Genomic DNA, 27987 nt, shown 5'->3' with positions numbered 1-27987 from the left:
TGGAACTGAACACAAAAGACACCATCTGAATTCCATCATGTGATTTTATTTAGCTCCTCAAAACCATTTTTGGTGTACATTTGAATGAAACTCAACCACTTATGTAAATGTAGGATGCTTTTGACCGGATTTTCTGACAGAAATCTAACCTTGTTATCACAGAGGGTATGTTTAGAAACATGTATCAGAGACTTGCACAATTGAAGAGAAAGAAAACGTGAAAGAACATTTGAACTTTTAATGATTTGTAAAAATATATGTTTATATATATTGCCAATCAACTGTGGAAAATTGGGAAATTTCGAGGCCAGACAGTGGCTTTTATTAATAGTAAACAATCAAAAAAGGGGGAAAATTTATTGAAAACAAATAAGTGTTGCCGCTAATCGATTAAAACACTAGTTCATCAGTTATTTGATCAGAAACAAAAACACAGGAACCCAAAAAAAGAATAAAATGTGTAAAGCTGATGTAACTTGTACCATGTTTACCATCACGTGAGAAAACGAGATATTTTCAAATTGATTTCACCAGGAGCATGGAATCCACTTCAGCGAGCGAACAAATGCATATTTAATGACAGGACAGCACTGGAGTGAGGCTACGACCAGCACCACCACCCCCCCATCGTAATTAAAACAAGCTAAGTTACGTTTATATCGATAAGGTGCCAATTAAAATAATCCGTGCACAATTCGTTCATGTTCTAGCGCAACAAGGCCAATGGTGGAAACAATAAAAAATAAACAAAAACAGAGAAAAAGATAGTAGCTATTCGTGTACTGGATGAATGCTCTCCATCACGTCAACCAGCCATGTTCCGTGATCATCATGTAGGCTACAACTGAAAAGTTTAGATTTTTAATTCACTTAAATCAAAAAAAAGAAAAGAAAAAGACAAACAAAGCATTGACAAACTCAGAAAAGCAAACAGTGTGTCTGTGTGTGTGTGTGTGTGTGTGTGTGTGTGTGTGTGTGTGTGTGTGTGTGTGTGTGTGTGTGTGTGTGTGTGTGTGTGTGTGTGTGTGTGTGTGTGTGTGTGAGAGAGAGAGACTGATTCCCACAATTTCCATTATAGGAACATTTTTGAAAGAGATCAAACACTTTTTTTTTTTTTTTCTTTAAATACACCAGTTACAACTGTACCAGCGCATTGAGCTGTGGCGTGTCCGCTGGCGCGCGGCTCCGGACGGCCTCTTGGGCCGTCCTGGGAGTGACAGCAGAGACTTGTGGGAGAGCGAGTACTTTAAGCACGGAAACAAGCGTCATCCAAACAACCTGCCTATAGCGATGACAAAAAACCAATACGGATTCTGAAGGACAAAACTAAAAGCATTAACTAGGAGCATCACCACCCATGGAGTTTTCAGTGCACAGACGCTCACCTGCCAGAGAGCGCAAGACGAGTGCCCGCTGCTGTCAGTTTGATATTTGCTTCACAACAAGAGCACAGGACACCTTCCTAGGTTTTAGTCAATAGCCGGAGATTGAACAAGAATATCTTACTTGATGGTACAGCTAGGCCAAAGGTAATAATACATTAACGTTTAAATGTGGAAATGTGTTTATGGAATAGATCCACACAACAGCCAATCTTGGTGATTTGAACATTAATTCATTTGTGGTGAGGGAATGCACGTTGGAAAAACTCAGATATGTCAGAGAATCAGGGGAAACTGGGAGAGAAAGTTGACCGACTATTGCATAGTAAAAAAAAAACTAAACTGTCATCTACTAAATTAAGACAAGCATGTCCTTGAAACCCTTCAGTATGAGAATAACTGCAGTTAATTTTTTACTGCAGTTGGAGAACTTCCAAGTGTGTACAAACAGATATGTTTTCACCGATAGAGAGCTGATCTGTGTCAAAACCTCCCCTCCCCTGTCCCAACTGATCCTGTGATTCAACATACATATTGGTATTGGCTTAACAAGACTGAATTGTTTTGCTATTTCAATTTTTTGAACATATTCCTTATAAGCCCAATCACCCTCCGAAACTATAAATGAAATGTGAGTGAGTTGCAGGAGTAAAAATGTATTCACAACACATGAATTCTTGTTTTAATGCCAATGTTAAAAGAGGCGTAAATCTGATCATAGATCTCCATCCACAATATACAACCACTAATTAACAGTGGACTCAATGTGTTTTTCTTTTCATTCTTAATCATTCCATCACACTAAATCTATAGTTGTACCAGCTAAGGCAAGCTTTACACTTAATTAAATCCATAGAGTAGCGTAAAGTGCCATAAGGTTGAGAAGAAAGAACAAAAACAAAACACTATATAGTGAGTTCTGTGGCACAGTTGATAAAAAAAAAAAAACAATTGAGAAAAAAAAAGAACAAAAAATAAAAGACAAACAAAGGCAAATCACTTCTAGAAGTGGCAGGAGTTGTTTTGGATTGTGCTCGTGTATAAAAAATAAACTGAAAATAAAAAGAGGGGGGGGGGGGGGGGGGGGGGGTGTGTGAAAAGAAAAATCCCAACGCAGAAAAGAAAATCTAAAACAGGAGGGGGATAAGCCGATGAAGGTGAAGCGGTCTCCCACGTCGAGGCGCACTGTAAACTTTTCAAGTAAAGATTCCTGTGTTTAACGCTGCCCCTTAACTCCATGGCCCGCGGCTGCCGTAGCTTTCCCGCTCTTGTGCCGGTTTTTTTTGGGGGGGGGGGGGGGGGGGGCTGTTTAACCTTTGACCTCCCCTCTTTGGCAGTAGTGGTTTCTTGGAATTGAGAAATAATGCAGCTGTGCAATACCATTAGTTGCTGTCCTTTTTTCCTTTTCGTATTTTTTTCCTTGTTGATGCTGTTGTTGTGGTGGTTGTTGTTGCTGTTGCTATTTTTTCTGGGGAGGGGAGGGGGGTCTCTGTGTGAGTTAGCTGATGCTGAGCTGGGCGAATCCCATCAGTTTGATGTCATCAGGGATCTCAGATTCCTCCAGTCCAGACGCCTGGGAGATAAAGACACAAGGTAGAACAGGGGGACAGCGTTAGCTCCCTAGACCGTCAGGGTGACTGAACGAGGGGCAGCAGCCATGAGTGGCCATGAACCACTGGAGCTCCAGGCTTCCTCAACACTGGAGGACAAGCCAGCAGAATATAGGCATAACAACATGGGAAAATAGACAACTGCATAGGCTTGTTTCTCGATTCTTTGTCGTGGTAGGACTGCTTTATTGTAGTGTGCGTTAAACTGAAGGATTAGGTTGTGTTCTCTTACCAGTTTAAAAGTCACATTCCTGTTGTTTTGCGGATCGTCAACGATCTTCTGCAGATTGGCAGCCACTTGGGAACATAAACAACATCATTAAAATAACATACAAACAAACAAAATATTGAAATAGGAAGCAAATATCATCCCAGAGTGAAAAGTGACCATTTCAGATTCAAAGATTTGAGGAAAATTTAATTAGGCTAAAACTACAACTGACTAAACAGGAAACAGGTAGTGGTCCAACCGTTACGTACCAATAACTAAGTCCCTCCCATCGACCAGGCCGGCAGAGACCAACTCCTGAGACACGCCATCGGCTGAGTCTGACCACAGAGACACAGGAGAATATTATGACATGGCTAAGGTTAGGATTGACAAAACGGTTTCAGAGGTTTCAGGACTAGACTTTCTACAGCATCATTTAGCAGCTGTTACCCCGAGTAACAACAGTGACTTCAGATACAAGTCATGACGGAGTCATGTCACTAGCGCTGAGGCCCCTTGCCCAACGTCTCAACCTACAGGTTGGGACGTGGACGGATTGAACCGGATTGAACCACCGGGCCCTTTGGGGGGGGGGGGGGGGGGTGTTTCGATGCCCTTCAAGTGGAGAGACTGACCTCTTCCAGGCATGAACTCGAAGCGGATGTCGTTGAGCTCCTTCTTCAGGTTCCTTAACCTCAGGACCAGGCTGATGGGGACGTTTGTGTTGAGCACCACCGCTTCCTGTGGGAGACAGCAGAGTGTGTGTTGTGAGTTAACCTTAGTACACCTTGTTGGGACACAGGCTTGATAACGGCCTGTGATTCAATGTGACATGTTATTTCCACTGACTTCCAAGGTTTTCTGTTATATATCTATTTTTTTAACTTGTATACAATATAAATGTTTTTATTAATTCATATATGACTATATTATTGTAGTTGTAAATCATCACAGAACAGACAGAAAAAGTACCTTCGGACTCGAGCATCAGTGCTGCATTGAACCAGCTCCTGGCTCTATTGCTCTAGTCTGAGGGCCTCACCTGTGCGGTGGGTGCGTGGGAGGGGCTAGCTGAGGGAGGTCCTGCTGCTGCTGCTGGAGGAGGAGCTGCACCCTGTGGGGGCGGGGCCTGCGCATCAGCACCCCCTGGTTGGCCGGCCTGTGCTGGGGGGGCGGCCTCCCCCGGCTGTAGATGACCAGAGGCACCGACTGAGGGCGGGAACAGCTGAGCACCGCCGCATAAACAGTTGGTAAATGTATTCGTTTTTTCGAGACGAAGACGAATACGTCACGCACACGCACACACACACACACGTCATGCAAATCCTCTGTGTTGGAGACAGTTATAGAATTTGAGAACCATCAGCAGGTCCACCATGATTGGACTCACCTCCATGTTCTGGGATCCGTCTTTCACCCGGGGTGACTGCAGAACGGACACGACAGATTGTCACGATTAAAAAGGAATCAACAGAAACACACATGCAACGTTTTTTTTCCCGGCACCACCTACAGGTATAAAGCGTTGAGTTTGGCCCATTATGGAAATCATCACATGCCTTGACTGATTGTTCCCCTACATGTCATGAATTAAAGCACCTAATTAGACAGATCCCACACATTGAAACTGCTGTTCAGCCCTGAGATGAACGAGCCCCACAGGAGTCCCCTCTCAAACCGGGAATTAAATCCCACGCCCAATTCTGCCACAGTGAACTGAACCGTCCCTGTGGATAGAGAGAGTGTGTGTGTCACATAGACAGTGTCTTGGTGTCTGTCTGTGTGCATGTGCGTGTGTGTGGACACTCACTCGCAGGGCGGCAATGGCTGCCCTGCCCTCCTCGCTCTCCTCGTCCAGCTCGTCGTCGCTCCACTCCCACTCCCCGTCCTCCGTCTTGTGGAGCCTCCCGCTGGAGCCGGGGACCCTGCGCACCTGCACCCCAAAACACACCCATCTTTAATACAACCTGTACCCCAAAGCACACCTCTCTTTAATACAACCTCACCCCAAAACACACCCATCTTTAAGACCACCTGTACCCCAAAGCACACCTCTCTTTAATACAACCTCACCCCAAAACACACCCATCTTTAAGACCACCTGTACCCCAAAGCACACCTCTCTTTAATACAACCTCACCCCAAAACACACCCATCTTTAAGACCACCTGTACCCCAAAGCACACCTCTCTTTAATACAACCTCACCCCAAAACACACCCATCTTTAAGACCACCTGTACCCCAAAACACACCTCTCTTTAATACAACCTCACCCCAAAACACACCCATCTTTAAGACCACCTGTACCCCAAAACACACCCATCTTTAATACAACCTGCACCCCAAAACACACCCCTCTTTAAGACCACCTGTACCCCAAAGCACACCCCTCTTTAAGACCACCTGTACCCCAAAGCACACCCCTCTTTAAGACCACCTGTACCCCAAAGCACACCCCTCTTTAAGACCACCTGTACCCCAAAGCACACCCCTCTTTAAGACCACCTGTACCCCAAAGCACACCCCTCTTTAAGACCACCTGTACCCCAAAGCACACCCCTCTTTAAGACAACCTGTACCCCAAACACACCACTCTTTAAGTCAACCTGCACCAGACCTGACCATTTCCTATTGGCCACCACAACCCCCATGTCCAGCCGGGACAACACTACGGAGCGACCAGCAGGTCAGGAACTCCCACAGGATGAAAACACCTTCATATTAAGTGACCCATTGATAGTCCCCCTGCCAGACAATCAGGCGATGTTACTGTACACCATATAAGTGAAACCAGTTCTCCAGAGGTCAAGGCAAGAGGAGCATAAAAGTCCTGCCCTCTATACAGACTAGCTCTCAAGGTACTGCCAGCTCAGCCCCTCAGCTGGGTTGGGAACGCGGTCACTGACCCTTTCCTCATCAGCGAGTATCAAAATTGTATTTATTCTGTGGATCGAAACCAGACTTGATTTGTGTTTCGATAAACGTTCTATAGGCAGCTCATCGACAAAGAAACGTTATTTTCAGATTAAGAATGTATTGCCACTAGGGATGTAACAGTTACCGGTGTAACGGTAAACCGCGATAAAAATGTTGTCAATAACAATTACCGTTTTCATTTCAAATAAAATTATTATCGCGGTGGATAACCGCGCCCGCGGTGGATAACCGCGCCCGCGGTGTGGAAACCGTGTGCTTAAATCCTTCCCAGCGCTTCATCACAGCAGTGTTTGGAATAACGCCGTTTAAAATAACAGCGTTAGGTAACGCTGTTATTTTTTCAGTAACAGGTAATCTAACTAATTAATTTTTCTGTTATTACAACGCTGTTACCGTTACTGACAGTTAAATGCGGTGCGTTACTATGAATTGATTGAATGAACTGCGTAATCCGAACGCACCCCTGGCTGCACTGCACACACAAACTGCTAGTGAGGACGGAGACCGGGTGGGGTTAACGACGAGATAAGCGATTATGATTGGCTAAGGCAGAGTCGTGTTTCATGGTAGCCAATCGGAGCCAGTGTTTTTACACACAAGCCAGGATACGCGTGCCACACACACACGCACACACACCAAACAGATTCGATGAAGCAGTAGAAATGGCGAGTCCGGAGCAATCCGATGAAAAGTTGGCATTTTCAAGGTGGAATGTGCATGTAAAGTGAACATTATGTCCAGGAGCAAAGACTTTGTCGACATCCATTGTATGCAACTCTAATTTAATGAATCCCACAACGACACACGCATCTACAAAGCTACTTTTTTTTTTTTTTTTACAGTAACGCAAATAATTACTTTCCCTGGTATAACTAGTTACTTTAAAGTAAATCAGTAAATCAGTTACTAACTCCGTTATATAGGAGTTCAGCGGACGACACACGTCTCGCGGCCGCTCACATTAAATGTGGGCTGGTCCACCGGACCACGGTGGCCAACAGGCCGACCGGGAAAACTCCCGATCGTCCCGATGGCCACTCCGCCCCTGAACACACTTAAAAATACCGCGATAATACTGAAAACCGGGATAATTTTGGTTACAATAACCGTGAGGTTAAATTTTCATACCGTTACATCCCTAATTGCCACAAATGATTGACCATGTTTAATAATAATTATACACACATGTTGCCATCTTCCACAGTTGGCAATGAAAACACGCGTTAACACAAACTAAACAGTGGCGGTCTGACCTTTTTCGAGCGCTCGGTGATGGTGGGCCCCTTCTGCAGGAGCCGTTCTTGCAGGTACTCGTTGTTCTGCGACAGGAGAACAATACAAAAACAACATTTTACTGTGCAGCTTCGCAAACTTAATGATCAACCCTAAAATCTAAATACATAGAAAAGGGCCAGTTCACTCACCTTGGCCTTGGTGAAGAATTTATGCTTCAGCAATTCAGCAGCAGTTGGCCTGAGACGCACGCGCGCGCACACACACACACACACACACACACACACACACACACACACACACACACACACACACACACACACACACACACACACACACACACACACACACACACACACGTACACGTGAATGTTCCTTTAAGCTTCACACTGCAATGGAAGTTCTTGTTACCTTCTCATACAGACATGCAAAACTAATAAACTATAAATATGACTGGGATAGTTGCCCTTCATTTCCATATATATTAAAGGGGACAGAATAGTCTATTTCTGCCAGCCAAAGGTTGTCGGATCAAGCCCAAATGTTCACAGTTTACCTGCTCCTCAACTACCTATATCTGAGCACACCAAGGCAAGGGTCATATCTCCACCAAGACAATGAGGTTAGGTCAGGGGGCTGACCTTTTCTCTGGGTCCTTCTGTAAGCACAGGGAGATCATCTTCCTCAGGGACTTGCCGTACTTCTTCACCATCTCCTTGTCCGTGATGCCCGTCTCCAGGCAGGGGGGGTCGTTCTGCAGGGTCAGCATCAGCACCTGCAAGACACACACAGACACAGACACTTTTCACACTACTACCACTAGAGGGCACCAGAGGCTATTTAGCTAGCTCAGCCACGACTATACCCGTTTTAATAAACCATGTGAAATGCAATAAAGGCCTCTCTTGTCATCAATAGAGGCAGAGAGATTTAACCTTCTTCTTCCTTATAACCCACCTAAAGACACGTGGTGCTGCCCTTAGCAACTGTTAGTATGTAGCACTGCCCTTGGCAACTTTTGCTACTACAGCCATCTCTCGATCTTCTATTTAAGGCAATCAATAAATCCTTGCAAGCCTTTAAAAGATTCCTGAAACAATGTCATGGGTCAGAAAAAACGTGCAAGAAACGCATCTCTGTACTGCCATCTGGTGTTGGCAAATCCACAGGAGGCTTTGGGAAGCACCCACGCATTACCTTCATGGGTGGGTATTTGTGGTAGGGCGCAGCGCCGGTGGCCAACTCAATCGCAGTGATGCCGAAACTCCAGATGTCTGCCTTGAAGTCGTAGCCGCGAACCTGCGAGGGGGAGGAGGGGGGGAGGTAAGACGCCACAGTGTTGTAGACGAGTCAGAGTGCGTCTACTGTGTTACTCTGTGGAGCTCCACTACAGCGACACCCACTACGGACCACCTACCTGCTCCATGACCTCGGGGGCCATCCAACAGGGGGTCCCCACGAAGGTCTTCCGCACCTTGTTCCTGGTCATGTCGCCCCCTGCTGCTAGGAAGGCACTCACACCAAAGTCTGGCGGGGGGGGGGAGAGAAGGGGAAAAACAATGAGTGTAAGGGAGAAAATATCAATATTTTCAAAGAATTCACGAAAAAAGGAGTGTAAACTGATCAATCATGAATAAATGTTGAAACGCGTGAAAATAATCCAGAGAGAAAGAGAGTGTGAGAGAAAGTGCAATGTACAGGAACAAACAAGCGATTAGATTACCTTAATAGGATTCGATCAAATCAAGTGGACAAGAAACAAAACATTGTTCTAGCAGTGTGCCTGAGATATTCCTAACTCAATAAAAGCCGGCGCAGGGGAGGAGTGGGGGAGAGAAGGAAAGAAAGAGAGAAAGATCTGACAGCCATGTGGTTTAAACAGCTTCTTAGAGTTTAACCAAGCAGGAAGTGATGAGATACTATTCTGGCTCTTGCGGTACAAACAGAAGTTTACCTGCAATTTGCACCGAACCATCATCTCCTAGAAGAATGTTTCCCGCCTTCAGATCCCTATAAAGACATGGAATGGGTTGGTTATAACATCATCAATCATTGTTAATCATCTGTAATGAAAGATAGTGAGTCGGCCATAACCACGAGATATGGGGCTGGTGACACGGTGAACCAAACACACCATTAGACCGCCCCCACACACACCTCTATGACATGCATGAGAAAGCTCCTTCTAGCCCACACTTCACTCACTGTGTCTGCCTGGAGCACGCACGCACGCACGCACACGCACACACACTAACTCAGTTATCCAGACCATCTGATCTTGACCAGCTACACCCTACGCCCTTGGTCTTCAGAGCAGGGTCTGTTTAGCACCGAGCCACCAGCGGCCAGCAGACCACATAGGCTAAACCAAGTCAAGTCCATGATTGGGGGGGGGGGGTAGAAGGAACCATGCAAGCCCACCAAAACAAAACACTGAACGACAAACGTTCACCAACAAAAACGTGTGAAAACCAAGCAAGGCAACCAATAAAAAAAATGTCTTCATTGGACATGAACGACCATTTGTAACATATACAGAGGAGGTGCAAACAGCACATAGTACAGTAAGTACAGTAGTATCCGTACTTCCCCTTTCCCTCCTGGGTTTCAGCGAAGGCACCATGGTCCTGGGACAGGACGTTATGTAAAACAATCCTCCTCAATAATACATTTCCAGTGTATTAAATATTGAAGGGCCTGGTCCTGGCCATGTGAAAACAGCCAGGGGAGAGCAGCCAAACAGAACATTTTCCAACCGCCACCGCCAAACAATGATAGCGGGGACGCCTGTGGCGCATGCGCCGCTTTAGCTAACCGCTGTGAAGGTGAACCCCCGAACCCAGGGACGTGTTCGGGTACTTGACTCCCGGCCGAAAGGTTAAGGGATCAAACTCTACATTCTGTAGTCACTAAGCAAACCTCTACCTGTGCTCATTCAATCACATGCATCGTACATTCACAAGGCAAGTCGCTTCTGGATAAAAAGCGGCAGCTTTTTAAGCAGCTTCCAAAGGGCTGACCTGTGAATCTGTCCGTTTTTGTGGAGGTATTCCAGGGCTTCCAGCACCTCCTTCAGGATGCTGGCGATGCTGGACTCATCCAGCACCCCGGTCTTGTGCTCCCCACGGGAGATGATGTGCTTGATGATGTCCAACACCGAGCCTGGAGCACGGAGAAGGGAGATAAGGGTGGAGGAATTAGGGTGGCTTCTTGTACTGACGGTGGAACCAGAGGGACAATGATGGAGGAATGCTTTCAGTATTGACTTTTGAGATCACGGTTACGGTTATTATGGTGTTTGAGGAAAGGGAAGCACAACTTTAGAGCATGTGAGGTCTCATAATAACCTTAACGTTTGAGTTCACTGGCAAGTGTATTATGGTGTTTGCAGAAAGGGAAGCACAACTTTAGAGCATGTGAGGTTCCTCCTGCTCACAAAAAACCTGACAGTAGCCGTTTTCACATATGTCCTCCGTCTTTTCTCCGCATTTGTGGATCAGGAGGTTTGACTGTGAGGGTCATTCACACTTATTCACACTTATGATATGCGGACATCGGTGTCCCTCAGTCATCAGTAGAATCTCCGGCTGGTTTAGGGGGGTGGGCTTGCAGGGGGCGGGATATGACGTAGGATCTTGGTTTGTTTTGGTTTGACCGCAGAAAGCACGGATGCAGACGGATGCATCCGGGCAGAACTCATTGCGATCATCTTAAATGTTGCTGCAGCGATGCATCATACGGCCGTGGTGGCCGCTTCATTCCGATCATATTCTGACCTATAAGCAGACCCCCTACTGTCAAAGTGAAGGGTGTTACCCCCGAGAGAACATCAGACCTGGAGGGAACGTCTCCCCTGTGCTCCTCGACTACGGTCTGGGAGTCGACAGCAGGAATACTATATAATCTATATACGCGTGTAGATGTGAACTCATGTATTGTAATTTATTGTATGATGTGTACTTTGAGGGTTACGATAAAACCTATCATTTAGCGTTCACCACGAATGACTCTGAAAAGCAGTGCCACATTTAAATATTTTATAAACCATTCAGCAAACAAAAGGCAACAGGCTGATTATCGTTTAGGGTGCCACTCAATGACATGCAGACTACGTAGACCGAAGCGTCATCAACCTGCCCACTCAACTGGTCTGAAATGCTGACATTCTACTGCTCATTCACATATAATGTAATTAACATTTCCGCCGGCTAAAATACTACGTCAGGGGTAGTCTTTTTTCAGGAGGTCCAACGTCAGGATATGTCATTCACATATAAGGCCCGTCGGGAGAATAGCGGGAGAATAGACGGTTGTACATCCATATGTGAAAGCAGCTAGTGATACAATCCAGCAAGTATAACTTGCTGCAGCACTTTCTGAGTGATAGTGCTGTCAACCAAAAAAACATAAGAAATCGATGGCTAGAATCTATGCCATTTAGAGAATAATAAGTGAAACAAGTATAACTTGCTGCAGCACTTTCTGGGTGATAGTGCTGTCAACCAAAAAAAACATAAGAAATCAATGGCTAGAATCTATGCCATTTAGAGAGTAATAAGTGAAACCGCTAACCTCTAATGGGTTTATACAAGGAAATGTAAATATTCAGTCAGAGTAGCTCATAGCTAGATTAGAGATAGGTTAAACAGGACAAAGAAAGTCAAAGACAACTTCAAGATAAGTGTAGGCTGAGAGAGAGACGGAGAGCGAGAAGGAGCAGAGAGAGAGAGCGAGAGAGAGAGAAAGAGAGAGAGATCTTAAAGCCAGAGAGAGACTGAAAGGAGAAAGAAAAGTACTGAGAGAAAGAGAAACCATGAATGAAGAGCACTCACCGCCACTGAGCAGCTTCATGACTAACCACAGTTCATCCTTCACCACAAAGGAGGTGTAGTAGGAGACTATGTTGGGGTGATGACACTGGCTCATCGCCTGGATCTCTTTCTGCAAAAGGGTTGAAACAAACAGATGCTTAGCAGGCACTTTTATCCAAGGGGATTTACAGGGCACATTCTGACACATCATCATTAAGTCACAGTTGGTAGGACATCTTGCTCAAGGAGGCCTACAGTTAGGCCCTGTCACAATTCTCCCCCTTCCCCTAGATTTGAGCCCTAACCGTAAATTTTGCGCGTTCCCGTGAAGGGGTAGGGTGTCCCAATACTTAGGGGAGTGCCTATTTTCCCTTAAAATCAACCCTTGAACACTAGCTCGGGAGCTGACTTGCAGCTAAGGGCACTCAAAGCAAGTGTTCTTGGGAGAGAAATGGGACTGGGCCTTAGACTGTGTGACAAGAGGGTCAATACATTCCAGTAGCTTTCGGCTGGCAGTCAAACATCCTAGCCACGATACATTATCCTTACCCCCCAATTACACTTTTAAAAACAAAACAAACAGCTTTCCCTGTTGCCTGCGACCCCAAGCAATTCACTAACAAAGAAACCCACAAATTGACACTTTAGTCGTAAACCTCAGACATCCAGGCCCGTCATCGCATCTCAGCACCACACTATTTAAAATTGATCCTAACAGTGACGGTAACCATGGAAGTGTTTTGGTGGCTGTGTCGCTTCTCCCTTAGATTCCCTTAACCTAATTCGGCAGTGCCTCAGAGTGGAGGCTGTACCGTCCGTGACCTGTGTTATGTCACTCCTAGGCCAGCCAACACTCAGACACTGCCCAGGATGAATCCGAGACTGTGGATGTTTTGGCATCCACCAACACCAGACTCACAGACACTGGGTTATCTGTCTGGGGTGCAGTGCATCAAATAGTATGCAGGGGATGCACTACTAACATGGTAGAAATATGGTACCAGTGTTATGCAGCGGGCGAGTATAATGCTACTTACCAGGAGTTCGTCCATACTGGTTTGACATTTCTCCAGGTTGATGCGTTTGATGGCCACCTTTTCCTTCCTGGGCTCGCAGTAGGCTGCCTGGACCACCGCTGTGGCTCCGCTGCCTGCGAGGGTTGACCCGAGTATGAGCGGTTAGAGGGAGCCTCCCAGTCACTGACAGCTAGACTACCAACGTACCGTACCAATTATCATTGTGATATTATGTCAAGCAAATCTCAAAATTACGCTCGTGTCCATTGGAGCAGTCTGCTTTCATTTTGAGACATATTCGTGGATCAAATCAGTCACATGGTTTTCTGAAGGACCCAACACTGGTATGACTAACTAAGCCATATCATAAGTCAAGCAAAAGGGCACCACCCATTTCCACATTCCACCCTTTAATCTTCATGCACCGACTACTCACTCGAGTTCGCTGGCTAGCATCACGCTTCTTAACTAGCCATGCTAGCTGGTTAGATGATCAGATAACGTTACCGTTCACTACAGTCAACGCTGCACACGAGAGGCTACTTTGGACCAACAGCGGGTCCACTAACAGCTACACAAAGCCAATGCTGTCTGGAGATCGGTAGCATTGGCTGGCTAGGTAGGGCAGGTTTAGCTAGTTGTTAGCCATCTAACGTCAACCAGAGCGCTAACGTTAGCATTAGCTTACTCACCTATCACCTCATTGAGGATATAATCATCCTTGTCGATTGACCAGGATTGGGAGCTCTGGTCGTCAGCCATGTTTCGCTACGTACACACTGTGGACAGTGTTGTTGGTGTAGAATAGGCAAGTGTTTCTTAAATAGCAACGTTGTGACTAGTCCATTCGGCTCCAAGGATGGTCGCTGGCTACTCGGCTGACAACTCCTGCTGCTACTGTCAACACAACGTTCCGGGCGCCGCACGCATCACGTAAAGTATGCACGTATTACGTAACATATGAGGCGGAATCAGAAGAGCGCCATTTTAAGCGTGGCAATATGGACCTTTCGAGTAGCAGAGGCTCAATAAATGCGATATACTTCACGTGAAATAGATTCATATTTTCATAAATGTATGTATATTTTTTATTTAGTAATATAATGACATTCATTATGTGATGAAATTAGCGTATTCTTTCTTCTTCTTCCCCTTCCTCACAATTTGAAGCTCTACCTACCCAATTTACTCGTTAGATGGCGTAAATGTTCTCCGTACATTTTTATGTTGCACACCAATACATTTTTGTTACTTTGACAATCATACATTACAAAGATTTAGCAAAGGCAATAGAAACAAACCACTGAAATAATACTAAAACAATGCAAAGAGTAAGATACAATCGCAATCTAAAATTAAATAGGCTATCGATGTTCTTTAGTTCTTGATCCTAAATGTGGTTGACACAGCAGCAAGTAGGCGTGCAGAAGAGTAGTAACGCTAAAAAAAAATGAAAGACAATAGAACATACACAGACAGATTTTTTTACTCGTTTTTACACACACACACACACACACACACACACACACACACACACACACAGACACACACACACACACACACACACACACACACACACACACACACACACACACACGTGTGTGTGTTTATATATATATATATATATATATATATATATATATATATATATATATATATATATATTGGAAATAACACAACTTTTTTATTTCTATTTTTATGAATACCACTATGCCTATTCTTTTCCTTTTCTGATTAAATTCTTTGAAGGCTATTTCACAATTTCCCTCTAAATAACTTAAGTGTGTACTTAGTAGTGCAAACAGGCGCCAAGATATCAAGGAACTTTGACTGGCTGAGAGCACAAAGCTATGGTGAGCATGAGAGACATGTCCACGCTTGTAGAGGCACTCGAACAAACGACAGTGCTCTTGTCCCTACATTTCAACTGCCCCTCGTCCAAGCTTTGTTGAATGGATTTTTAGGGGGAATTTCTTGTCCAGACTTGAAACTAAATTTGAAAGTGAATAATGGAAGGGAAATATCAAAGTGTACATTTTAGTTCCTATAGTTGCAGCCTGGAAACATGATTGTTCCCTCTACAGCACAACCAGCAGTTTCGTGCAAGCACAGGTCTGGGCCTGCAGTTTTGTTGCATGGAGGCACAGAAACGAGAAGCCACCATAGAAAATGTAAACTCAAGCTTCATAGTTTATTATATTTCATTAACAACAGGTTATTTTCCCCACTGGCAAATTCCAAACTCAAATGGCACTCAAGATATTGGCACTTATTTCTTAAACTCTATGAAGGAAGGAAGTTTGTTTCTATTAGAAGTCACAAATATCTTAGGACAAGCTGGGACAAGGGACTAGAATAGGCAGCCATATTTTCTGGCTAATGATGAAGGGGGGTTTGTTTAAGTATTTAAAAACAAGTAATACAATATCTTATTTTAAAGTAATCATTACTTAATGATTAAATCGATTCTAGAGTCCACTACTACTACTACTACTACTACTACACACACTCTCCCAATCCCTCTGTCTCTATCCATCTCTCTCTCTCCACCCCCTCCCTTGCTCCCTCTGTGGGCCCACTCTGGGCTGGTGCTGATGGTGCTGACGGTGCAGGGGGGGTCATAAGCCGGATGTGAAAAGGAAGTGCTGAGAGCTTCACCCCGCTATCTCCACACATTGTGTCCATCTCCACACGTGCAGTAGGCCTACCTGCAGCCATAGTGACCGGATATTCGCTAAGGATTCATATCCATGCATGTTGTTGACATTTTACACATTTGGGATTGCATACGTGGTGGTACCACATATGAAAAAGTTTATATAAATAATAGGACAAAATTTAATTTAAATTATTTGAGGACCAACCAAAGATGTGCAGTCATCCACACAATCTTGGAAAGGCTTAAGGACTTGGACTTTACACATGCACCTGTGAACTTAACACAAGCACATACTTTTAGTTTTATTTTAGTAAGCTTAAGCGTCCAGTTGACTGTGTAGCCAGATGCCCAGCAAGTATACCTGCTCAGTCACAAAGAGTGATGGTGGATAATAGAGTTATCATTTGAGTGTAGATCCCTCCTATCATAACAACAGGCTGTGCATGCTGAGGTGACATCACGCATTCTGATTCATTGCAGGCTTGTCAAACCGGTAACTCGGATTGCCAGCACTACAAACACACACACACACCACCCCTACTCGGATTGTCAAAGAGAATAGCACCTGTTTTGTCGCCCTATGCAAGAGTACACTTCTGGTGATCCTGGCTTGAAGCACGAAGTTTGGTGAAACAGCCGTAGTCGACGTTTACACTTCTGAGTTTCAACTGGGCATATGGAAAGAAGGCCTAGTTGGGTGAAAGTGTGCTTTGTTGATAATTCAAAAAGTTAAGGTTAACCTTTTGGTCGGAGTAACCTACAAGACTCGGGGGGAAAAAGCATGGAGACGACTGGGATCAAGAAAATACACGGTAGGACGTTTGTTTGAACCATCCAAAGAAATTCAAATGTTTTAGGGTTTTGTTTGAGAAAAACAATTGTCCGTTTCTACTATCGCCGTGATTATGGTACTTTTTTGACATTCCCCCAAAAGCATAATTTAGTAGTGAATTATTGTGTGAATTGCGTTCTGAAATAGGCGCGATTTGCCATAGGCGTGTCTCTTTTCATTCCCATTGGTTCATATTTCATTTTTTTTTACAAACATACATTTGCGAACATACCATAAGTTTTTTCCAATAGGCCTACTTTGAAGCAAGAATTATTCCGCCATTCCTACTCTTCCACCTTTTCTAAATCACTGTTGAAACTAACCAATAATGCACTGAATGTATGAAGATGGTGCATTTAGTTTAAAATTAGCCTGCACTAGGCCTGGATGGCCATATAAAGTAATTCGATAATGCACCATTCTTGAATGCGTCGACATCGGTTCCATTGCTTAAAGATGCCACAGCCTCGCAGAGATTGGACTGCTGCTGGGTCAACAAAAAGTGGTTGGTAAAGTCAATAACTTCATGTGCCTGAACCCGACCTGTCGCTAGAGGGAGCCTTGCATGCGCGTTCCCGACACCGGACGCTCTCAGGTGTTCATTGGGTGGCAATGGTTGGAATATTTTTATCATTAAAGTTTGTTCGATGGATTAGACCTACGAATCCCGTACTGTAAATTAGGTTCAATCAATGACGCGCGAATGATCAGCTATTATGATGCGCAGGTTTTTTTTAATTTTAATGTAGTGTTGTACTTGACCATATAACCATTTCCAAACCACAAAAGCATAACCTAAATACTGAAACAAAGTTAGGTAATTAACAAATCTCAAAAGCCTATAGATTTGGCTGGCTGCAGCCAGTGAGAGAGAACTTTAAGGACACGCCCATCTTGACGGGTCTGTCAGAGAGCGGCTGGAGTAGGCTAACACTACAGTCGTGTTTTTTTTCCATGTAAATGTAAAGCAAACCGATTTCACGATGCAATGCACAAAACCGCCAAGTCGAACCAAATCGGAGGAAGAACTCTATAATGCTCAAAGGAAGAAGGTGACGAGTTTAAATGCCAAGTTCCTAGGTAGGCAAAAAATAACCGGACCTTTTGGACGATTACATTGTGTGTGTCGTGGAGAGCCTTAGGACAACAGCCGTGTAGACCTTCAGTCTCCATTGTTTGTACTGTAAATTAAGTAAACCACAGGGTAAAGCGTGAAATAATTTGGGCAAAACGTTGTTGTTGTTTGTTTGATTGATTTCTGTATCCACACCCCTCACTTATCTAGGTCTGGAGGGAGATGGAGACCTTCAGTTCCTGTTGACGGGGGGAGACCTACTCAAGGTGCGCTCTTCGTCCTGGAAGAAAACCCGCTATTTCAAACTTCAGGATGACTGCAAGACTCTGTGGTACGAGTCCCAGCGGACCTTCTTCAAGTCGAACCCAGCCTGTGAGTGTCTTCCCCGCAGAGCGCCACGTACGACTCCCGGTTTGATATAAGCATTCTGCCCCTGTTGTACTGTTCAATAAGCAACACACATCCAACACACGGGGGCAACAGGGTTATCTATTCTGATCGGGGAAAAGTTAATTAAATTAAAATTCTGATTAAAAAATATAGGGTAGGACTATGAATAGCTTAACGACAATTTCAAAGATGGTTACACATTAATTTAAGGTAAGGCGTTGTCCCAGTAGATAGTGGCTGCAATCTCGATTTATTGAAGGAGTGGGAGGGAGCAGGTTAACAACTCCAGATAGCGTTATGCTTCTAACGTTTTCCATAGCTAGCAGCATTTTCACAGTGGGGTCGTTTTAAACAGTCATAGCTGGTCTTTCAGGTTAAGAACACTGGTAGGAGCTTTTGGCTAATAACCACGTTTGTGTGTCAAACCAGGAGAGTCCTGATGATTAGCATGGTGACGAATTTATGCGCACCCAGTCTCCTCAAGTCAGCAATTCAGAGAGAGCAAGAGACTGTGTGTTCAAGTGCAGTCATAAAAAACAAGTTGGCCAGGTAACCTGGATATGAAATCCTATTTTAAACGTAGGCATCTTTCTGGGGGATAAATCATTCCCACAATCAACTTGGATAGAAATTCAATTTCCGAACAAGGGCCTAGCCAAAAAAAGTACAACTTTATCCCAAAATATCGACATAATACGTACATATCTCCCAAATGACGTTGGTGAGCACTGATGGCAAGCAACATTTCTCCACTCACCAAAAACCCTTGTATGTAAACGCTACACCCTGCAAAGCCAAAAATCCTCCTCACTAAATCTCGCTGCACCCTCCTGAAAACAACCTCTCCTCCTCTTTCCCCCCAGTCTCAGTCGAAGACATCTCTGCGGTGCGGCCGGGCCGTCAGTCGGAGGGCCTGCAGAAGTACACGGAGGAGCAGGTGGGCCCGCGCTGCTTCTCCATCATCTTCAAGGGCCGGCGCAAGAACCTGGACCTCATCGCCAGCTCGGAGGAGGAGGCGCGGCGCTGGGTCGTCGGCCTGGAGAAGGTCATCACCAGCACCAAGGACCTGGACCGCCAGCAGAAGACTGAGCAGTATCCTTTCTGTGGTCGTTGTGGCAATGAGGGTGATGGTGGCGGTTACTGTGAGAGCTGAATTATCGCAAACTATTTAGAAATGTGTGACTGAGTGACAGGTGTCCTCCAGAGCAAAGTGTGCCTCCAGTTCTTTATGAACGCCTCACCGCTGAACCAGCATCGCCGGCTTGTTGGTGAAGCAGTTTTGAGTGTGCATCCTCAAATCCTAGGGTCGCCGGTTCAAGCTCCTCCTTGCTGGTGTTGCAGCTATGAGTATTGGAGCTACAGTTGGTAGTGCATCCAATCTCACAGATCCAGTGTGTAGAGTTTAACTAACTAGCAGTGGGTGAGGTTGCAGATTTCAACCAACTGAAATCCCCCAGAACACAGCATGCTTTATGTTGTTTACATAGCGAGGCGTTGTGAAGTAAAGCCCTCCGCTGACGAGAGGTCTCTAGGACAGACATCTGGCATCCATCCAAGGAAGGTGTAGATCTCAATGTGTTAAGAGACCTGATAAGAGTTCCATGACCTGAAATGACTTGACAGAAGAGTTAAAGTCGTAAAATGTCTCAACGTTCCAGACTAGGGCTGTGCAAGGGTTATGACATTAAACGATAGACCCCAAGTAAAATATCTTCCTGAGCCCCCTCCCCTTATCTAGCTGGATCTTCAACTGCATGAGGAAGGCCGACAAGAACGTGGATGATAAGCTGAGTCAGAAGGAGCTGAAGGACCTGCTGCATTTCATCAACATGGATGTGGAGGATGACTACGCTGAGATCCTCTTCAAGGTGACCCAAATGCACACACAGACAGACAGACAGACAGACAGACAGACAGACAGACAGACAGACATGCATTGACGACGATGAGGCACAAATGATGACTAGCTTGGTTGTGTGTCCGTTGGTGTTAGCATATTAACGTGGGTGGCAACAACAGAGGATGAATTGAGCTGGGTTCACGGGTTTGTTTGAGGTTTTCTTTCGTAGATTATATTGACTCTGGCTTTGTTGTCCAGCTAGTTTGAGTCAACTCGCAGTTGACTCAAAATTTGTGTGAATTTGTTTGCAGAGATAATGATAATCATACACAAAGTATATATGCATATACTTATATTTAAGGTAAAGGTAAATTATTTTCTTAGTTTGCTCACAATTTTAGTGTTGTTTCTGTGACAATGTGATACCACAGACCACCAAAGTATTTTAGGTGATTTTAGGTTTAAAATATTCACATTAACATCATCATGCGTTTTTAATTTAATTTCCCTCTAAAAATTACTAAACCCCTAATTTTATTATTTATATGAATGAAAATGAATATACTTTTATTTTGTGCAAACCTTCAGCAATGTGACGCGTCCAAATCCGGGTACCTGTCCGGCGCCGAGATCGAGCGATTCTACGAGCTGCTGACGCAGCGGCCGGAGATCGACGTCATCTACTCAGAGTACGCCCGCACCACGGGCCTCATGAGCGCCAGGGACCTGCAGCAGTTCCTGGTGCAGGAGCAGAGAGAGGAGGCCACGCTGGCCCACGCTCACGCACTCATCGACAAGTATGAGCCCGACGACAAAGGTGGGGCTTTTATTTTGAAAGCGAGGACTGTGCGTGTGCGTGGTCATCATTTAAAATACAATTTTTTGGGGGTAATTTATTTTTCATTGAATACAAATCTAGGATGATGATCATCACGAAGGAAATCGCAAAATTAATGAAATTACAAAAACTATCATATTGACAAATAATAAAAAAGGAAATATTTGCCGTACAGAGCCTTGTCTCCAATCCGTACCATAGCCTGCAGCTGTAAATTAACCATCCCCCCCGTCTCCTCCCCCCCCAGTCAAGGAGAAGAAGCTCCTGTCCAAGGACGGCTTCCTCATGTACCTGCACAACCCTGAGAGCGTAGTGCTGAGCCCCACGCACGCCAGTGTGTACCAGGACATGAGTCAGCCGCTCAGCCACTACTTCATCTCCTCCTCGCACAACACTTACCTCCTGGAGGACCAGCTCAAGGGCCCCAGCAGCACGGAGGCCTACATCAGGTAGGGCTGCTAGGACTGTGTAGTATGACGGCGTAGTCAAGCTGTACTACTGCTATACTCTGTTTTCAATTTAGCCGATAGAATTTAGCCGATGGGCGATATGGCTGAAAGACATATCGCCATATAACTGTTATTGATAATATTGTAAGTATGGAACGGTGTCTGTGTAACAAACCCAGCTGCTAGATTTGGTGGTCCAGAGAGAGAGAGAGAACATGTTTTATATTATATCAAAAGTCTATCACAATATGATAATTTATTGTTTTATTGCCCAGGCCTACTTCTGCTTTACCATTACTATTAACTATTTAGAATGATTGAGTCATTTAGCAGATACTGATGCTATCCTGGTAGTATATACTAGGGATATGCATATCTCCTTTCAAGCAGGAATTGATACACATCTCGTTACATTCGCTCAAAGCGATTCAGTAACGATACTTTTAGTTTTTAACGATAACGTAATTTATTGGATATCTCGGCTGTGCTAGTACAATTAAGTAATTTAGCTGTATTAGTACTATATTCTTTTTAAAATGTGGTAATTTGGCAGATACTTATGCTGGACTAGTACTTTCTGGACTATCTACAATTCTATAATTTAGCAGATTCTTCTTATACTAATACTACTATACCATAGCACAGCTTCACGTTTGAGAGAAAACAACAAAAAAAAAAAATCAAAAATGACAGTTTGACCCAAGTGGCGCTACAAGCTAAATGTCACCTCTCTGTCGTTGAGCTCCATCCAATATCCACTACCAATCCGTGTTGAGTCCATGGCTGAACCTGACCCCTGACCCCCAGGGCCCTGCTGCTGGGCTGCCGCTGCGTGGAGCTGGACTGCTGGGACGGGTCGGACGGCGAGCCCGTCATCTACCATGGCTACACGCTCACCTCCAAGATCCTCTTCAAGGACGCCATCCAGGCCATCCACGAGTACGCCTTCAAGGTAGGGTAACCAGATCCCAATTCGACAGATGTGGGACAAAGACTGTTTGTGTGGGACAATGTGGGACAATAATGCATTGAGGTAGTCTAAAAATAAAATAGACATTTATATTCTCTTCTGCCCTTTATTGTAGCTGCATTTCCTTTTACGTACGGGGGTCGTGCTTTATTCCATGTCTCATGCTGCATGCCGTTCTGACCTGATTTACATTGTTTATTCTTGGTGGGCGCGCCCATAACCTGCGTCCGTGTCCCAGTTTGGTTGACATGATCAAACAGGCCCCCCCGCCCCCAGATGACAGCCCTCACTGCTGTCTCCGCACAGCTATTTGATAAATGCCAGATTATGAAACACGCATTTCAAAAATGGAGTCAATAACATAACTGTCAATAATAATACAGGACAACGTCTCAATTTGCGGGACGTGTGAAAAGTAATGGGAATGCAAACAAACATTCAATGTTGGAGCAAGTACAAAAATGTGTACTAAATTCCACACATTAAGTCTATGACATTGTCTAGCCTGTTAATGCTGCTGACCGCGGCTGTCAAAGCTGGAAAAGACTTACATCCTCCCCCTGAATTCCATCCCCAGACGTCTGAGTACCCAGTCATCCTGTCCCTGGAGAACCACTGCAGCGTGGAGCAGCAGCAGGTCATGGCCCAGCACATGAGCTCCATCCTGGGGCCTGCCCTGCTCACACAGCCCCTGGGGGACACCATGCCCACCTGCTTCCCCTCACCGGAGGTCAGTGTGGGCTTTGCTTATGCATGTTAATCCGAAGTACGCCTCAAAACCAAAGACTCAGGGGTCCTTTGTGTAAAACCCGGCCGAGAGCCAATCTTTCCAAGGAAGCCTTTATACACTAAATGTATGATTATTTAAAATGTTTCATGTATTTTGTTCACATTATGTTTTTTTTTTGTACATTCATGGACAGCACAGTAGAGAGAGACTGGAGAGAGGGTTGAAAGAGAGCGGGGAATGAAATGTAGTGATAAAATCAAACCTGGTCTGTCCATATGGTTTGTGGGGACATGGAGCCACAGCCTATTCACTGCCTTGAGGCTGACCAAGACGTGTGTGGGGGGGGGGGGGGTAATTCTGGTATTCTGTGTTACGTCTCGGCAGGCTGGCTCAGTTCCTCCTCAAACCGCTGACCACGTGTCACTTCCTGTGTGTGTGCGTGCCTAGGACCTGAAGCGGCGTTTCATCATCAAGGGGAAGCGTCTGAACAAGCTGGAGGTGGCCTTTGCGCCCGAGGCCCCACCGGACACCGCTGACTACGACGACGTGACGGAGGACAGCGACGAGGACGAGAAGGAGGAGGCGGAGGAGAGGAGGAAGGTGAGATATGACGGAGGAAGAGGATGTCACTGGCCTTTTTTTCTTTCATGTATTTACAGCCACAACAGTGCATGTTAAAGGTGACATATTATACCACCAGGTGTGAGTGTGATATGCTTGTAACGGCTAATCACACTCACACCTGGTGGTATAATATGTCACCTGTAAACTTGCACATTTTCACAAATGTTTCAGTCATTGGGGGCAGGAGAGTCTAGTGGGGGTTAGGGGGTTTAATTCCCAAGCAAAAAGGTTCTTGGTTCGAATCCCAGCCTCTGTAGTCTACCTGTAGGCATCATTGAGCAGGATTCCTCTTAGCCCTACCTGCCTTGGCTCCTGGCGTCGGCCCATTGGCTGGACTGTAACGGAGGTCCCTTCTCTGTGCAGAGCAAGAAGAAGCTGAAGCTGGCCAAGGAGCTGTCTGACATGGTGGTGTACTGCAAGAGCGTCCACTTCCACGGCTTTGCGGACGCCAGGGAAAACCTGAGCTTCTACGAGATGTCCTCCTTCAAGGAGGGCAAAGCCCTGCAGCTGGCCGAGGAGTCTGGTAGGACTGATCCTGGGCTAGGGGCAATTGGACTATCTCAAATGAATGTGTGGAAACTAAATGGTAGACTGGTCACCTTATTGTTAATAATGTCAGTAGTAGGAGCTTCCCCTGCTACATACCATTCATAAGTGGTTCTTATACTTCTAATAATAATCCTTATGGATGGTAGAATTTAGTAGTAGTTGGTGACTTGGCTGTCCGATTTTAAAACGAGGGCATCCACGGAATAAAGGGGGTTTAGGTGCTGCTTGTCAGTATTGGTGTCTTTCTCTTCCGCAGCCAACGGCTACATCCACCACAATGTGGACAAGCTAAGCCGGATCTACCCCGCGGGCTCCAGGACCGACTCGTCCAACTACAACCCCGTCCCCTTCTGGAACGCTGGCTGTCAGATCGGTACGAGGCCCCTGACAGTACCGGTCCCCCGCTACAAGCACTCCCTTTGTTTGTTTGTTTCTCTCTCACTCACTCACTCACTCACACTCTCTCTCAAAAATAACTTTCATTCCCTCCTTTGTCTCTGTTACTTTTCCTTCTTGCCGTCGTTATTTCTTTGGTCCACTCTTTTCTTCTTCCTCTTTTTTTTCTTACTTGCTCTCTGACTTTCCCTTTTCTTTCTCTACTATCTTGAGACCTTTTTCTTGCTTTTTTCTTCTAGAAATGCAAAAAGTCTTTTTGCATTTCCTCATTTTTTTTCTTGCATTTTCTCCCTATCCCTCTAACCCTAACCCTGTCACAAAGGCCCGAGCTAGTGCTGTTTCCTGCGCTCGTGCTTATCATGGTCTAGGGGCTGAACTCTGCGACTCTCTCTCTCTCTCTCTCCATTATTCATGTCTGGGCCGTGTCCCCACGGCGCCCCCCCTGGCGGTCTGCAGTGGCGCTGAACTTCCAGACGCGCTGCGCCGACATGAGTCTGAACCAGGGCCGCTTCCTGGCCAACGGCTGCAGCGGCTACGTGCTGAAGCCCTCCTACCTGAGGGACGCCGCCAGCGAGTTCGACCCCATCACCCTGACCCGGGGGCCCTGGCTGAAGCACAAGAGCCTCCATGTCATGGTGAGCACGACCATGTGACTGACACAGAACCAATCGGCTCACAAGCAATTGCTCACTCCAACGTACTGGGTTAAGGGATGTGTCCCGGATGTAATAAGTATAGTAATAATAAGGGAAGGACTGAATCACACACACACACACACACACACACACACACACACACACACACACACACACACACACACACACACACACACACACACACACACACACACACACACACACACACACACACACACACACTTTTAATGATGTTGCTTTAGCTCAAGGGACTAAATAGTTTGTGGATAAAGGCGTGTTCTGTGTACTGACGTCATGTATTTCTCAGGTGATCTCAGGCCAGCAGTTCCCTAAGGTGAAGGCTAAGAAGACCTCCATCGTGGACCCGGTGGTGAGGGTGGAGGTGCAGGGCGTCCCTGCTGACGTAGCGGAGAAAGTGACGGAGTGCATCGATAACAACGGTACTTTGGCTTGTCAACTAACTGTATGCTAAACTAGACGGAAACATCCCGGTGACTTGTACTCACTATTGTATACTAGAGTAAGATTACATTTTTAGTTTCTTCCAACAAAACATCATATTTGTTTTTAATTTAGCTTTTTGCATTGTCATGCAAATTCTAAAACATGACAGTCAGCGTATTTGTCTTCCAGCTGAAAAGGTACTTGGTTTCGAACCCAAATGTCCACACACGGACGCTTAGCTTCCAAATCATATTTTTATGAACCTGTATACATGTGATACCTCTTGGACCGTCTGACGATAACGATCGGTCCAAGAGGTATCACATGTATATAATGAGTGTGCCTTGAATTTATGGTTGGTACTAAGTGGTGGGCGAACATGACAGGACTAAACAGTCAATCCATAACTACGGGTTTGGGTTTCAGGGTTCAACCCGGCATGGAACGAGAGCTTTGCGTTTGACGTGCACGTACCCGAGCTGGCCCTGGTCCGCTTCGTTGTGGAGGACCACGACAGCGCCTCGGACAACGAGTTTGTCGGCCAGTACACGCTCCCCTTCTCCAGCCTGCAGATGGGTGAGCTGAGGAACACACACGTACTGTACACACACAGAAACACACACCTTATCTCCAGCCTGCAGATGGGGGGGGGGGGGGAACACACACACACACACACACACACACACACACACACACACACACACACACACACACACACACACACACACACACACACACACACACACACACACACACACACACACACACACACACACACACACACTCTTAACTTCTGCCTTCAGTTTGTTGCAGCAGAAACCCCATTGGCATGCTGTTGAGTGCCTGATCTTAATTCAGCACTGAGATGTCTCTCCCTCTCTCTTGCAGGATACAGACATGTGCCTCTGCTAGACCAGAACGGAGACCTCCTCCCGTCATCGGGTCTCTTTGTACACATCATGGTGGTCGATGTGTAGTAAGACGGGCGTCTCTCTGACACATACACATCTGACAAAACACCCGCGTGACTACATGACACTAAAACTATTCCTGCAGTTTTTATTAGTTTCTACGTAGATCTAGATGGATGGATACGTACTTCAGTACTTAGTAACAATTTTTCTGTGTCTGTCCGATCAGCAAATTCACTGGCTCACTTCTTTGAGGATAACTAGAATGACTATAAGACATGTACAAGCAATATTTACGGCAGATTCCTTCTTTTCTTTTTTTAGCACCACAGTAATTTTATACTTGAAGCCCCTAGGCATTGGCATTCTTTGAGCAGGTGGGACACAGACACACACTTACTAAATCACACTAGTTCAGCTGGCTTGGGAGCGTGTTTGAGACAGTATTTCTATTGGGTTTAAATTAGCTCACGTAGGTTTTTTCACTTTTGTTGTTGGACTACTGTCTCCAGCATTTGTAGCCTTTATTGTATTATGTCTAAATGCCTTAATTTATGTGTATGCCACTATTGAAAGAACATGATGCATCATAGTCCTGGATAATTTTCAACTTTTTATTCCTGTATCAGAGTGTAGCAGTTCTTACTGCTGTTTTTTTAATCTGATAAAAAACGTTTCAAACTAAATTATGTTTTTGTTGTAAATCATTGACGGAAAACATTTAATGTGAATACTCAATGAAACAAACTATTGAAAGAAAATCATACATTGTCATTTGAGTCCAAAATAACACATTTCTTGTCAAATTTACGTATTTCTACCTCAATATGTTAGTTGGACATAAAAGTAGCTTCATTATCTCCGTCCAGCTACTGTTTGGACTCAAGACCCCATAGACGGATCAGGGCTATCAAAATGTTATCTTATAAAAGCACAGATGGAGATCTCACCAACATCCTTCTTAAAAAGGTATGAAGAAATGCCTTTTACAACATGATATCAGGGAGCAGTCTAAAGAATGACAAAAGGATGTCCCCCCCCCGGACAAGAATTGAATACTGGCTGCTATATGGGATTGGGAAAGCAGGCTGCTTTGTCAGGACAACAATGCTAGGCTAGGACAGAGAATTCAATCGTTTTTACCCACCCTGTAGGGACACGCCCTCAACACACAGCCTGGTAACCCAGGGCTAACACTCAAATAAGCAACACAAGACAACGCAAATCTAAAGATTTTGGCTCAGAGCCCCAGGGGTGATTAAACCTATAGAACCATCTAGGCCGACAGGTTTGGTTTTCTAAGGTCGAAAGCCCCAACGAAAAACATCTGGAGTTCTGTTCGATGGGCTTAACTCCCAATCGATATGAGTAGTCAGCATCCATGTACCAATATGGGTGCAAGCCAATTTGTATCACCATTTCA

At 45.2% G+C, this 27987-nt stretch overlaps 2 protein-coding genes across 4 annotated transcripts; one reads left to right on the top strand and one right to left on the bottom strand.

Moving 5' to 3' along the window:
- Nucleotides 1-26: 26 nt before the first annotated feature.
- oxsr1a (oxidative stress responsive kinase 1a) lies at nucleotides 27-14084 on the bottom strand. Its single transcript, XM_084481151.1, has 17 exons — nucleotides 13894-14084; nucleotides 13223-13335; nucleotides 12207-12315; nucleotides 10395-10536; nucleotides 9329-9384; nucleotides 8792-8901; nucleotides 8572-8673; nucleotides 8016-8149; nucleotides 7566-7614; nucleotides 7395-7460; nucleotides 5014-5136; nucleotides 4594-4629; nucleotides 4246-4428; nucleotides 3839-3944; nucleotides 3473-3541; nucleotides 3225-3289; nucleotides 27-2955 (listed from the first exon to the last, which is right to left on the bottom strand). The coding sequence occupies exons 1-17, from the start codon at nucleotides 13961-13963 to the stop codon at nucleotides 2881-2883; spliced, it is 1608 nt and encodes a 535-aa protein (XP_084337277.1). The 5' UTR covers nucleotides 13964-14084; the 3' UTR covers nucleotides 27-2880.
- A 2491-nt stretch (nucleotides 14085-16575) lies between these two features.
- Nucleotides 16576-27230, top strand: LOC311360900 (1-phosphatidylinositol 4,5-bisphosphate phosphodiesterase delta-1-like). 3 transcript variants are annotated; one of them, XM_084481013.1, is made up of 15 exons: nucleotides 16576-16672; nucleotides 17978-18166; nucleotides 19021-19249; nucleotides 19896-20025; nucleotides 20586-20814; nucleotides 21083-21284; nucleotides 22092-22236; nucleotides 22832-22984; nucleotides 23432-23584; nucleotides 23972-24131; nucleotides 24414-24530; nucleotides 25010-25188; nucleotides 25517-25649; nucleotides 26080-26229; nucleotides 26542-27230. In XM_084481013.1, exons 1-15 carry the CDS (start codon nucleotides 16642-16644, stop codon nucleotides 26628-26630), a joined length of 2289 nt encoding a protein of 762 aa, XP_084337139.1. In that variant the 5' UTR covers nucleotides 16576-16641; the 3' UTR covers nucleotides 26631-27230. The 3 variants fall into 3 exon arrangements, with proteins under 3 accessions (XP_084337139.1, XP_084337138.1, XP_084337137.1); XM_084481012.1 differs by lacking the exon at nucleotides 16576-16672 and adding an exon at nucleotides 17651-17772 and having other exon boundaries at nucleotides 17978-18139; XM_084481011.1 differs by lacking the exon at nucleotides 16576-16672 and adding an exon at nucleotides 17651-17772.
- Nucleotides 27231-27987: the final 757 nt, after the last annotated feature.

The sequence above is a fragment of the Micromesistius poutassou genome, assembly GCF_964030765.1.
Source record: "Micromesistius poutassou genome assembly, chromosome: 16".
In the NCBI taxonomy this organism is placed as follows: Eukaryota; Metazoa; Chordata; class Actinopteri; order Gadiformes; family Gadidae; genus Micromesistius; species Micromesistius poutassou.
Note: the sequence above shows the minus strand (reverse complement) of the source record. Positions and strands in the feature narration are given on the sequence as shown.

Excerpts from the sequence above, each read along its gene's own strand:
- oxsr1a (XM_084481151.1), bottom strand. The coding sequence starts at position 13,963 with ATGGCTGACGACCAGAGCTCCCAATCCTGGTCAATCGACAAGGATGAT. Across the intron at positions 8,150-8,571 it reads ACAAATACCCACCCATGAAG|GTGCTGATGCTGACCCTGCA; the intron begins GTAATGCGTGGG and ends TGTGTCTTGCAG. Across the intron at positions 2,956-3,224 it reads GGAATGTGACTTTTAAACTG|GCGTCTGGACTGGAGGAATC; the intron begins GTAAGAGAACAC and ends TTTATCTCCCAG.
- LOC311360900 (XM_084481011.1), top strand. The coding sequence starts at position 17,676 with ATGCAATGCACAAAACCGCCAAGTCGAACCAAATCGGAGGAAGAACTC. Across the intron at positions 22,985-23,431 it reads CCTGCTTCCCCTCACCGGAG|GACCTGAAGCGGCGTTTCAT; the intron begins GTCAGTGTGGGC and ends GTGCGTGCCTAG. Across the intron at positions 24,132-24,413 it reads GCAGCTGGCCGAGGAGTCTG|CCAACGGCTACATCCACCAC; the intron begins GTAGGACTGATC and ends TCTCTTCCGCAG.